General features: G+C 40.9%; 1 protein-coding gene across 1 annotated transcript in view; it reads left to right on the plus strand.

The window, feature by feature from the left end:
* The window catches only part of ZDHHC13 (zinc finger DHHC-type palmitoyltransferase 13), a 49183-nt gene extending 37810 nt beyond the window's left edge, over window positions 1-11373 (plus strand). The window contains 5 exon segments of the mRNA XM_059931255.1: window positions 353-446; window positions 2068-2151; window positions 5936-6093; window positions 8376-8473; window positions 10788-11373. Of these exon segments, the coding sequence (XP_059787238.1) occupies window positions 353-446; window positions 2068-2151; window positions 5936-6093; window positions 8376-8473; window positions 10788-10926 (573 nt within the window). The 3' untranslated portion in view covers window positions 10927-11373.
* The last annotated feature ends 1606 nt before the right edge of the window (window positions 11374-12979 follow it).

Genomic DNA, 12979 nt, shown 5'->3' on the forward strand with positions numbered 1-12979 from the left:
CTGAAGATTCATAGCCTAGAGGGAGGAAGTAACTTTCCCTAAATTATTGGCAGAACCAGAAGTGTAACTCAGTTCCCTTTTTCTTAGTCCAGGGCTCATTCTCCTGTGTGGTGCTGCCTCATTTCCCCTTAGTCAGTGTCAGTAAGCTCTGGAATTCAAATCCCTTTTAGCGATGGCCTAATTAGACATGTGGAAGTAAATAGTAATAAGGCATTCCAGAGCCTCTAAGTGAATTGATGATCGATTTAGGATTATTTGTGCCAATGTCGTTATAATTTAGGAATAAGATTTTGATGTGTTACCACTTTGAGATTCTGATTTTTGCTTAGATCTCTCTTAATTGTCCACTTAGATAAGGAAGCCATTAAGGTCACTCCATTGCCATGTGTGCAACTCCTGTGTGGCTCGGTATGATCAACATTGCCTGTGGACTGGACGGTGCATCGGTGAGAGGGTCAAGTTTCCATTTACCATTTTGAAGTTCAGTTCTCTTTAGTTATGTGTGTCACTCAGAAAAAGTGGAAAGCATGTAAGGGGTCCATTCTTGCTTGTCAGAGAATCAGCTTTGTGGTTAACACTTTTGGAACACTGACTCTTGATGTTAATAATAATAATTAATGTCATTTGTATAGTATTTTAACATGTATAAAGTACCTTCATATATAGTATCCTATTTGAACATCAGAGGTTGGTATTATTACCTCCATTTTAGAGTTGAAAAAATATTAAAGGTCAAATTATTTGCTTGAGATCACTTTAGTAGTGTCAGTCTTCCACTCCAGATACCATGTCTTTTCCATATTTTGTGTCTTGTCCCTTTTATTCACCTTCTCTACTTGCCTCTAAGGCTCAGGTAGGTGCTAGAACCAGAGATGACAGGGGTCTGGGGATTGCCTTCCACCCAGGGAGTGTTCTGATCTGAAGCCCTGGGTTTCCTCCGAGCCGTCACAGTAAAAGCCAGGGCTTTATTACGAGGAACATCAGAGGAACTATGGTCATGGGTCTTCAGGGGAGGCTATGCATGTATAATCTTGATGAACAAAAGGCTGCCTCAGCTCAGGCAGCTTTCCTCGGTGCATTTTGATGTTCTCCACTATTCCTAGAGAACAGGTGAAGAGAGAATTCCTGGGCTTCCAGGCTTCGTGTACCCCATCCCACCATAGAGATGAGATGATTGGCATTATAACAGGCAGCTTTGAATGGCAGTGCGAAAACAATCGTATGATCCCACATATTTTTATCACACTGCGTTTACATAGTGTTTTCATATATATCATCCTGTTCGGTTGCCACAGGCCTGTGAAGTAGACAGAAGAGATATTTCCCCCATATTAAAAGTAAGAACACTGAATCAGAGAAGTTAAATGATGGACCTATAGTCACACAGCTTGTCATTCGTAAATCTGGGTCTCCTGATTCCAGTGGGTGTTGCTCCTTCTGCTGGGCTTTGCTACCTCAGGAGGAGGTGGGAATGTGATGGTGGCTAAGGAGCTTTTGTGTCATTAGCATCAAAATGCTGCCATCTCCAGCATCAAGGGGGCAGCACATGCAACAGTGGGGCTTGGTTGCCTGGCCCCCTCACCCCTTCTTTGCTTCTGTAGGCCTTTCTCAGGCCGCAGGTTGCCCCTCTTTTGTTATGTCAGTCTCCTGCAATATATCTATTGCCCCTCATTTGTTTTCTCTGTTCCCCTGATTAAGTCAGTACTTGATGTCCGGAAGTTGTACTTATATAAACTTATTACACGGAAGGAAGGAAGAGACAGGGTATGACTTGCCCCAAATCCTGCCTCCTCCCCTCCCTCCCATGCTGTATAGGCCATCCTAGAGCTGTATTTGTTCTATCCAAAAAAGAAGTGTAATAAATAAATATTAGTTTAGTTAACATGGACAATTGAACGTGACATATCAGAGCTGTTTGGTTTGGGTTTAATGGTATTTAAAAGCAAAACAATAGCTTATTTCTCTTTTACTTTGGTGAAGGCTTTTGACAGGGAAGTGGTTTAATAAGGTCTTGATCTGGAAAATCATTGGAAGAAAGTATTAAACATGTTTTTCTTTTTGATGTAGGTTTTGGCAACCATCATTATTACATATTCTTCTTATTTTTCCTTTCCATTGTGTGTGACTGGATTATATATGAATCTTTCATCTGTAAGTATAAATTTTTCTTACAGCAAACTTATGCACCTGCACTCACATATACTTTTTCTTGTAAACTCTTGTATCTCACACTCCGGCTGGATGACTATAAACCATACCCTAATAAAAATGAAACAAACGTCTCTAAGACTCTCTCAGCATCGGGAAGCTGCAAGAGTGCTAGAAGAGGTTAGTTGTCAGTAGTTTGGAAGAGATTCTACTCTAAAGTGACCTTGATAAATTTGAGAAGTGGTCAGAAATAGAGATTCATTTAAGGTAAGTGCAGGTTTATCCCCCAGTGAAATGAGTAAAAATCAGGTGTTAAGTACAAAGCAAGGGAAGTGATAAGTAAATAAACTAGGAAAAAAAAAAAAGATTGGTGCTAGAGAGGTTGTGGGAGGGAGGTGGAGGTGGTCACAGTAATTAAGGAACAAAACTCTGAAAGCTCATGCCATTTGACAGATGTCAAGTCACAACTTAGAACTGATGGGAAAACAGTAACAATGATCGAAAGGTCGGAAATAATAACTTGGAAGAAAACATTAGCTCACTTATTCTGCATCCCTGAGAAAGGCAAATAACTTTTCAACAGCAGTGCAGAAGGGCGTTGAGGGGGTCTCATGGAGGGAGTGACATTGAGCTGTTCCAAGGTGAGCGACTAAGAACAGGGTTTAAATTGAAGCAGGGAGGATTTTGGTTAGCTCTTAAGAATTGCATGACTGTGCTTTTCAGACCTTGGAATAGGTTACCTAACCGGAAACACTTACTGTGCTTGTAGTTTATTTTGACTTTATTTGTTTAACTGTTTATTATTCATTTATTCTGAAGGTTTTAGGAGAATTTGGATCTAGAGGCAGAGGCTTCGCTACTGATCTGTTTCCATCCACCCTCCTGTTATATTCATGCTTAAGTCTTAGATTTTGCCGGTAGAATACTAGTTTGTTGCTTGAGCTAAAATCTGAAATGATGCAGGAGGACGTGGAAAGTTTTTTCCTACGTTTTTTCTTTTCCCCTTAGCATCCCAAGTCCCACCGCACCTTACACTCCCCACCCCGCTCACCCACTGGCTTTCTCTAGTTTAAATTTTGTTTAGTTGTTGAAAGACAGTTCCTCCTGTGCTGTCCCCAGCCTCCCAGATCTCTTCTCCAGAAACATCCAGTATTACAAGTTTTGTTTTGTTTAAGGTTTCATTTTTAGAGATTGTTAATTAAAATCTACAAAATGATCTATTTTTATCCCTGCCGTAGGCATGGAGGGGGCCTCAGTTACCTTGTCAGCCTCTCTCCCTACCAGACACCGTCGGTGTCTCTGATCACTAGGGAATGCTTTTGTAGCTCAGGGTAACTACCACCATCTCAAATGGACCTAGGTCAGAAGGTTGTGATCCCTGATCTCAGTTCTTGTCAAAGGCCATCAGAAATCCTAAGAATTGAAATTTTAAAACCTCTTAGATTATGTCCTGTGGTGTAAGAAATAAAAGATTTTGTTGACAGTGCTGCTTTCTGTCGAAAGAGCTGCCTTTTTAAGGCCTGACAGTAAAGCATGTTCCTGGAAAACCTTTTTAAGCTGGCCCATGGACCAACTTGTCCCTTGGACTTGATCCTCGTGGAGAGGAGCCAGATTTTACACCGCTCTTGTCTCTCCCCATTCTCTCTCTTCACTAAAAATAGTCATCTTTGTGTGGTGGCTATGTCCAGCATACGACTGTATTGATAAGGGCAGAAGTAATTTTCCATCACATTCATTCTTTCCAAGTTGCTTCCTTATTACATGCGTTTGGTTCTTCCCTCCTCTTTGTCTTTATTCTCTGGCTCTGAACCAATTTTTGTATCACGTTTTTTGTTTCTTAGGAACAGTCCCACCTTACATTTACTAACAGCTGTATAGACTAGCTGAATGTGTTTTGTTACTTTTATCCCATTTATATTCTGACAGCATTTCTTTACACCGAATGCACGCATCCTGTCATTTATCGTTATTTCTCAGACAGCAAAAACGAACTTTTGCTCCATTTTTCTAATGAGGCCTCATTGTCATCCCACCTTCTTTGTTTATCATTAACGCTCCTGGTGCCAGAACGCTGCTGTGCACCCTCATCCTCCTCGTGGGATCCGGTTCCAGCTACTCTGACTCTGTGCAGCCTCCATGCATTTCCCCTTCTGTGAGGTCTGTTTTCAGGGTGGACAGTAAGTCACTCAAAGTGTCAGCATCCCGCAAGTTACAGGGAGAAAGATTTTAGATCATTGTTAGAAAGAACATTGTAACTGTCAGAGTTGTTTGAAAATGATTGACCTGGAGCAATACGCATTCCCTATCATTAGCCAGTGACCACCTGATAAGAATGTATTCTTAGTACATATTAAAGTGTTATATTGCATAACATAATGTATGTGGCCATTTGCAGCCATATCTTTGATAAATCTGAAATCAGTCCTATGAAAATTTCCGTTCAAAGTCATGCTGTGTTATCAAAAAAATTCCCAGAAGGGAGCAGTAGAAATCCAGAAGCTGAAAGAAAATAGACACTCTTTCGCACTCAGCAGCTGTTTCCTCTGCCTGCTGTTGGAAATTATATTCTTTTTTTTGTTATATCAGGTACATGGAATGCATCTTTCTTTGCAGCCCTAATGAGAAGCTCTAAAGAAAGTGTAATTTACCTTAAGTTTTTTACATTGATTGTTACTCAATGATGATTGCCCTTAGAATTCTTCTGGCATATATTCATGAAGGATGGTTGGAAATCAAATGAGACTCAAAAAGAAAAAATGGACAGACAGTTGATAGTTAAGTCATGGACTCATTTTCTTCCTGTCCCAGGAGCTCTTAAGTGCTGCTTTGGGAAAATGTCTGAAACTACTTTTCAAATTGTCAGAGGCATTTATGAAACCTCAAGGTGCAAATCTACACAATTCTTATTTCCTTGTCCTTTATGAATGCTCATGATGCCTGTTTAAAGTCATTGGTTTTACATAACCTTGAAGATCTGTTCCCTTGTTTCTGCTGCTTCCTACCTGTGTTCTCCTTACTGCTGCTCTTGGCTGTGTGGGTTAGGGGGTCAGTATCATGAAGACCATAGTGAAGGCCTCACTTTTGATCGGCATGTAAATAGATGTTTCTGGGGAAAAATTGAGCTGCGACCATATGAATCTTGTTCTCTGTTCTTTTCCTAGGGGTGTCTGACTCATGAGTTCTCTCACCTGGCTTTTCTCCCCCTGCAGGATTAATTATGGTCCCAGTGCAGAAGTACACCCAGTAACTGCATGCTGTAGGCTGTGGTCCAGTGGTATCTAGGTGCTTATAGGATTTCTTGTGCCCACAGGAATGGCCTGTTGATCTGAACCCTTAATAAGAGTTTATATTCTGTTCTGTAATAGACCCTTATCTTGCTGTAACATGGATAAGAGAGAATTTTCTAGGAGAAATATTTATTAAATATATAATCATTCTCAGTTATCAAGTCCTTGAACAATTAACTTCTGGCCAGTGTTTTTTATGCTGAATATGCTAATTTTAGTGATGATTTTATAGACATTTTTGCTTTTATTCCCTCACTGCCAACTACCAATGCAGTATTATCATAGCCTTAACAGTGAGGTATCTTTTTTTTTTTTTTTAATCTTTGTTGAGCTGGCATTTATTTGGAAGATAAAATCTTAAAGTTGAGTTCTGATCTGTGCCATCATGTCTTACTTTCTCTTCTCCCTAAACAGAACTGCAGTGATTTTTATCTTCTTGAGGAATGATCACTAGTTTGTTGCCTTTTTAAATAATGGGTTCCTTTTTTGTGAATTCACAGATTGGTCAAATCATTGTGTCACAACATTCAAAGAAGATGGACTGTGGACCTACCTCAATCAGATTGTGGCCTGTTCCCCTTGGGTCGTATATATCTTCATGTTAACAAGTTTCCATTTCTCATGGTCAACATTTTTATTACTAAATCAGCTCTTTCAGGTATTTATCTTCTAATAATGCCTTTGAGTAAAATTTCCAGTACCCCATAGTGAGATAGAAAGACTTGAATTTCAAATCAGAACACTTAGATTTGAGTTCCACTTCTGTCACTTACTCTGTGGGTCTGGGCATGTCATTTGACTCCTGAATTTCAGTTTCTTTGTCTGTAAAATGGGGATAATAATGCCTGTCTACTCTCGCAGGATAGTTTAAAGGTTAGAGTCATAAGGTGTTAGTGTAGCCCTAGGAGTTATCTAATCTGACATCTTTTACGGATAGAGGTACAGAGAGGTGAATTGAATTGCTCAGGGTCACCCAGTGAGTGGCAAAAATCAGAACTGGAAACTTAGGTCTTCTGACAGTTCGTTTCAAGGGGTTTTTCCATCATATAATTAAATTATATGGCATGTGAAAGCATGGTATAAACTGTAAAGCATTGTGCAAATGTGAGATGATTATGTTCCCTCACTCTTCCCAGCCCTGTTTGTTATCCTTATTATTATGCAGTACTTAAGTGGATGGAAGTGGGGAAGAAATGAAAGCTGCATCACTAACCAACAGACATGGTACTTACACTTGCGGAGTAGGTCACGACCATTAGAAAGCTCATGCTCCAGGGCAGTAGCCACCGCCTTCAGCTTTCTGTGAAGCTTCTGTCCCCTCCCTGCTGCCTGCCTTCCTTTATGAGCGTAACCTAATTCTCATTGTTGCTATGGCCTGCCCCCGTGGAATGGACAGCCATGATCAGTCTGAGCCAATTATTGCCGGACCTCAGACAATTAGAGCATTACTCAACAAAAGCAAGATGTATTCCATTTTTATGGGGGAATAACCAATTCTGCAATAATAATAAAAAATAAAGTAAGAAAAAAGGGGGAAAAATGCTAAGGAAAGGAATTAAGCTAATCATACTGACTGAACTGAGGTTTCTGAATACTCGTCCTAATCTCCTATCTGACATCTACAGACTCAGGCGGTAAGAATGGATATTAGCATGAATGATTATTAATATTATAATCATTTATAATACCTAATATTTATATATGTTTTACGTATTCCAAAGCACTTTCCCGTCAATGGCCTCAGACATTTGAGTTGGAATCTGTGTCAAAGTCGTGTTTCCATTTTATGGATGAGAAAACTAAGCCTAAGAGATGTTGAGCGCCTTGCTTATGGCCATAGGGCTCAGTCAGAGGTGGAGTTAGAAGCAGAACCTAAGATTTGAGACATCAGTTCTAATTCTCTTTCTTCTTTCCTGGACTCTTAGAATAAGTACATTTGAGGCTGTAATATCTTTACTTTTTAAAAGAAAGTTTGTTTATGCTCTCTAAGGCAGGAAAGTGGAGTCAAAGTTTTGGTTAGTTTTCAAAAACAGGAATTCAGAGTAAAGATGTTTTCTTAATAAACAAAACAATCCAGTTATTTAAAGCCCTTCGTTTCCGGAGTGCTCAGGTGAGTCATGGTTTTGACTGTAGGGAGTCAAACTGAGCATATAGAGGGCTGGCAAGGACCACGGGCTCTATTCTCACACTGACTGAGGTGTCCGCCCCAGTTCTGCCACTTTCTAAGCTGTGTGGCCTTGGACCAGTTACTTCATCTCTATCAGCCTCTGCACTGTATCATTTTAAATATCTTATCGCAAATCCTTAGAGAATCCGATGAGGATGCTGTGATAATCTCTGTCTTACAGATAAGGAACTTGATGTTTGAATTATTTTGAGGATTAGGTGAGGTATCTCAGTGAATAATATTGGTTTTAATGATTTGAGAGTTTTTAAAGTTACCTTAATTCTTACCCTTCCCCAAATTTATGGATTTAAATGTTCTTCACTTCAGATTGACTTTTTTATTTGGCCCTTTTCAAAGAGATACTAAGAAGCGTATAGAGGTTGAGATAATTGCATTAATACTGACCTTATGTTGTTTGATTCACCTGGAAATTGAATGCTGAATGTGTTGAGAATCTAAACATGGCCGTAAGCCACAGCTTGAAATACTAAAGCAATCATTTCACGACTCTGAGTCAATGCACTCTGCTTTCTTAAAGGTTAATAAAAGTCAGACAATCAAAAAAAAAAAAATGCCTAGCTACTAGATTTACATAGGAGTCTTGTTTCGAGTTGCTCTGTCCTTCCCCTCACCGTGATCCTTGGTTAGCAGTCCAGGTGATGTTGTCTCTGGGGGAGAACTGAATGTTTGCCAGTGTCCTGTGATGCGTTGCTAAGAGTGACGAGCCTCGATGTGGTGGTGTTTTTCATGTACCTTCCCACCTTCATTTTCAGATTGCTTTTCTGGGCCTGACCTCTCATGAGAGAACCAGCCTGCTGAAGCAGAGCAGGCACATGAAACAGACGTTGTCCCTCAGGAGGACCCCATACAAGTAAGTGAGACCTATTCTGCCCACTGAGCCGGTGGAAGGTGCTGGCCTCGCCATTGGTTTCCCGACCTAGTGTCATCACCCACAGCCCTGCTGCCATCCTCTAACTGGCTGACGGAGTTGAACCTCTTCTTTCTTGGAAGCCTCAGTGACAGGAGATGAGTGGTAAGGTCATGAGCCCCAAGGTGGTAAGATTTAGTCTTACTGGACTCAGCACAAACAGTAAGTGACTTTGAAGTTTTGCCAAGATGGGAGATCTCTTCAGTCAAGCCACATGGTCACAAGGTTGCATATTGCTGGCATGAAGTCAGCGTGAGATAACTAAGCACGTGGCTGAGAAAGCCAGCCACTAGGTTCTCTGTAGAAAGCGTTAGATTGTGAGCTTTGCCAGGATTTTCAACCTGGCTTTCTATTGCCAGTAATTCTTTTAGCCCGATGTTTAAAGTGCCCACCTGTGTCAGGGAAAAGTTACTTTTTCAGGTTTGGGATATGTTTTCCCCAGAGCACTGGTTGTGTAAAACCTGTCCTCAGCTGAAAATGAGAGTGTTTGTAGGATGGCCGTCATCTTACGAGATGAGAGATCAGGGTTTGAAGCTTATCTTCCTGTCAAATATATCGGGATCTTGGAGGCTGGGAGTGCTGCAGAGGTGACCCAGGGCCCTCTAGGGATTTGACCGCTCACTGCATATCTCATGAGCAGTCTATTTTAAAGCACACTCGTGGTACAAGATGAAACTGTTAGGCTGTTAGGCAAGGAAATCAGAGCCTGGGATATGACTATGATGTGTGTTTAGAGGAGAGAAATTGACTTAATTGGGAAGAGACGGCCAAAGTGATGGAGTGTAGAGAGTCGTGTTAAGCTTGTGATGATTATTTCAGACTGGTAGTGATAATAAAATCCCTTTCTCAGTGACTTAACCAGAGGAATAAATATTTACTCCACCGAAGCACGGACCTCTTTGTGATAGAGGTGGAATTTTAAGCTGAGCCTTGAAAGGTGTGGGATGGGGAGAAGGAAGGAGGGGCATCCCGAGCCCTGGAGAAGTGTCTGAATAAAGGGCCAGAGGTGAGAGAGTTGGGACATTTTGGGGAATTGCTAAGACATGGCAGCATTACTGGAGGAACTAAAGGTAAAGCCTTGGAGCCACTTTGAATCTAGCTTCAAACCAAAGATTTGTCTTATTGTCTTCCCCTAAGTTACTTTTACTCACTAGCCAGCTCTTGAACTGGGCCCTGTCGGTCCCCAGCATGCCTCCCTGCTTCCACCCCATTAGTTCCGTGTGGGCAGCCCCCTGCCTGGGAAGCTGCCTTCTTAGCAGCCTTGGGAATTTCTTGACCACTGTCACTAACCTGCAGCAGTGGCACACGCATCCTCACACACAGACGTGTTCCGATGTGTTTAAGACGTTGGGTTAGGCCCTTGAAAGATGGGGCGTATGCCTAAAAATGAATATTCATGATAACCGAACAGACAGTAGCATTCAGGAATTTAATGGAGGAAAAAATGATGCTGAAGGTATGTAGTCAGGAAGGCTCCAAAGGGGAAGTGGGCCTTGACCTAGGCCTTGAGAACTGGTAGGGCTTAAAAGGATAAGGGTGTTACCTGATGGAAGAGTAGGGGAGTGTGGGTTCCAGGGTAGAAGAATGGCCCATGCAGTTGTGATCACGGGAAAAATAAAGCCAGAATAGCTATAACAAAAGATGAGTTTGGAGCATCAATACCCGAGGAGTCCTGGGCTTTATTATATAGGGCTGTGAGTACAAAGATGAGGGATTTGTCTTTGAGCCTCTGGGCAGAGGAATGTCGTTAAAGGGTTTTGACTGGGAGGTTAGAGGCCATGAATATATCAGGTGTTTGGAGGACCAGTCTCCAGTATGTAGGATGAATTAGAAGGAATTGAGACAGAGACACCATTTAGAGTTTCTTAGAATTCGAAGAATCCCATCTTGTTGATAATAGTTTTTCTGGCCTGTCTGGCCCTTGAGATAGTCCAAGTCTGAGTTAGAGCAGTGGGAATGGAAAGAAAGAAACTTAATGGTGGCAGTGACTGTTCTAGTGAGTGGGGACCCAAAATGAACTTGCGTTGCTGGGCACAAGCCAGGGAATCTCAAAATAGGGATTCAGGTCCAGAAATGGAACTGGGCTTCAGTTTTAAGGGCCATAAATTCAAGAACTGTCTGATTCACCTCTGGATTCCTGCAGGATCTTGGAAGGATGTATACTGAAAATTCTCAGTGAATGTTTATGGTTTGAATGAATGTTTGTCAAATGCTAACAGGAAATGTAGTAAGACGTGTTCTCTTTCTTTCTTGGCAGCCTTGGGTTCACACAGAACCTCGCAGATTTCTTTCAGTGTGGCTGCTTTGGCTTGGTCAAGCCCTGTGCAGTAGACTGGACGTCACAGTACACCATGGTCTTTCACCCAGCTAAGGAGAAAGTTCTTCGCTCAGTGTGAAGAAAAGCAACCCACAACTCTCACTCTGATTTGTTTGTATTTATGTTGATGCCCTGTGGTCTGCAAGTGAAGTGAAGATTTAGAGTTCACCTAAGCCCAAAGGAAAACACAGGTGGTTTTTAAAGCATTTGGTAAAAACAGAAGTTCTCGAGAAAGGCTTACACTTTTTCAGACTTAGTAAGATGGACTGTTTCTGAACAATCTTGGCAGACATCTAAAAAAAAAACTTTTATATTTTTCACAAGAAAACGCAAGTTCCTTTTTTTTTTTTTGGAGAAAATGTGGTATTTTCAGATACTTTTATTGGCTGTTTCAAAATAGTATTATTCTTTAAACTTGTAATTTTTGATAAATTATTTGTCTTTGTTTTATCTATAAATATGTAAAAAAATATTTAAATAGATGTACCTGTTTTGCTTTCACACTTAATAAAAATTTTTTTTTGTAGTTGAGACTTAGTTTCTGACACTTGACACTTCTTGAATCTTAAATTGAGAAAAGGTATATATAGGATGTGAAGAAAAATTCCCAAATTCCAGGAATGAGTTGAGATCACTGTTAATAGCAATAGCAAGATTTAATTTTGTTTTCCATTTTGCTTAGAAAATTGAAGGGAAATCTTAAAGATTAATTACAATTTTTACTTAGTACCCTTAAAATATTAGACTGGTGTGATTGTAATTGCTCATTTTCTTTGTTCTGGAAGAAATGCTAATTCAACTTGAACTCTTGGTATTGTGTGTGTGTGTGTGTGTGTGTGTGTGTGTGTGTGTGTGTGTGTATATATATGAATATGCCCCTGGACATGGCACCTTCCCGCTGAAAACCCTTCCTTAGGTTCCCATTGCTCTTGGGGTAAAAGCTAAAATTCTTTTTTTTTTTTTTTTTTTTTTAATAAATTTATTTACTTATTTATTTATTTATGGCTGTGTTGGGTCTTTGTTTCTGTGCGAGGGCTTTCTCTAGTTGTGGCAAGTGGGGGCCACTCCTCATCGTGGTGCGCGGGCCTCTCACTATCGCGGCCTCTCTTGTTGCGGAGCACAGGCTCCAGACGCGCAGGCTCAGTAATTGTGGCTCACGGGCCTAGTCGCTCCGCGGCATGTGGGATCTTCCCAGACCAGGGCTCGAACCCGTGTTCCCTGCATTGGCAGGCAGACTCCAAACCACTGCGCCACCAGGGAAGCCCAAAAAGCTAAAATTCTTATCATGCCCAACTGACCCTGAATGATAGAGCCTTATTTTGTTTACCATCTTGCTTTGGACCACAGTTTGTACTTTAATGGCATAGACCTTTCAGTTCCTCAAAGACCTGTTCTCCTTTTTTCTACAGAGGCTTTGAGATAAGGAAACTAAAGCCTAAAGAAGTTTGTATTTTCTTCAAGGTCAAATGGATACCAAGTGGGCTACCCACTCTGAGGTCCCAGCCTCCTAGAATACCACCTGACACGTATGTGTTCAATAAATATTTGAATGAATTTGTTGAATGAATGAAGGGTTTTAAAGCAGGACATGATGTGATCAGAATTGTGGCTTGAAGACTGATTCTCATGTAAGGGACAGAAGGACTTATTCTCTCTCCCTTCCTTTCCCACCAACACCCGCCAAGTAAATATTCTCAAATTGTGGTCCGTAGACCAGTTAGATCAGAATCACAGGGACAGGGCAGGGGCCTGGGGCTCACTTGTTTAAAATTCAAATTCCCAGAGCCACTGTATTCCAGCACACCTAGTTGATATGTAACATGGAAAGCACATTTCATTCATTTTTAAATTATTCCACAAATATTTATGGAGCATCATGCTAGGTGTTGGAGGCTATAAAACATTTAATTGGGCATACTAATCATGGCATTTACAGTCTAGAGGGGAAGCTAAGATACATGAAAATATAGTATAATGTAGAAAATACTAAAAGCTATAAGAGGGGTGCAAATTAAATATGGTTAGAGTTTAGAGGTTGGGGAGAGCCTCAGTGGGTGTAATCAAGGAAGTGTTTATGGATGATAGGGCATTAGAAAGGGTTTTCAGTGATACTGAGTTTGGAAATAGGGAGT

The sequence above is a fragment of the Balaenoptera ricei genome, chromosome 8 (assembly GCF_028023285.1).
Source record: "Balaenoptera ricei isolate mBalRic1 chromosome 8, mBalRic1.hap2, whole genome shotgun sequence".
NCBI classification, from domain to species: Eukaryota; Metazoa; Chordata; class Mammalia; order Artiodactyla; family Balaenopteridae; genus Balaenoptera; species Balaenoptera ricei.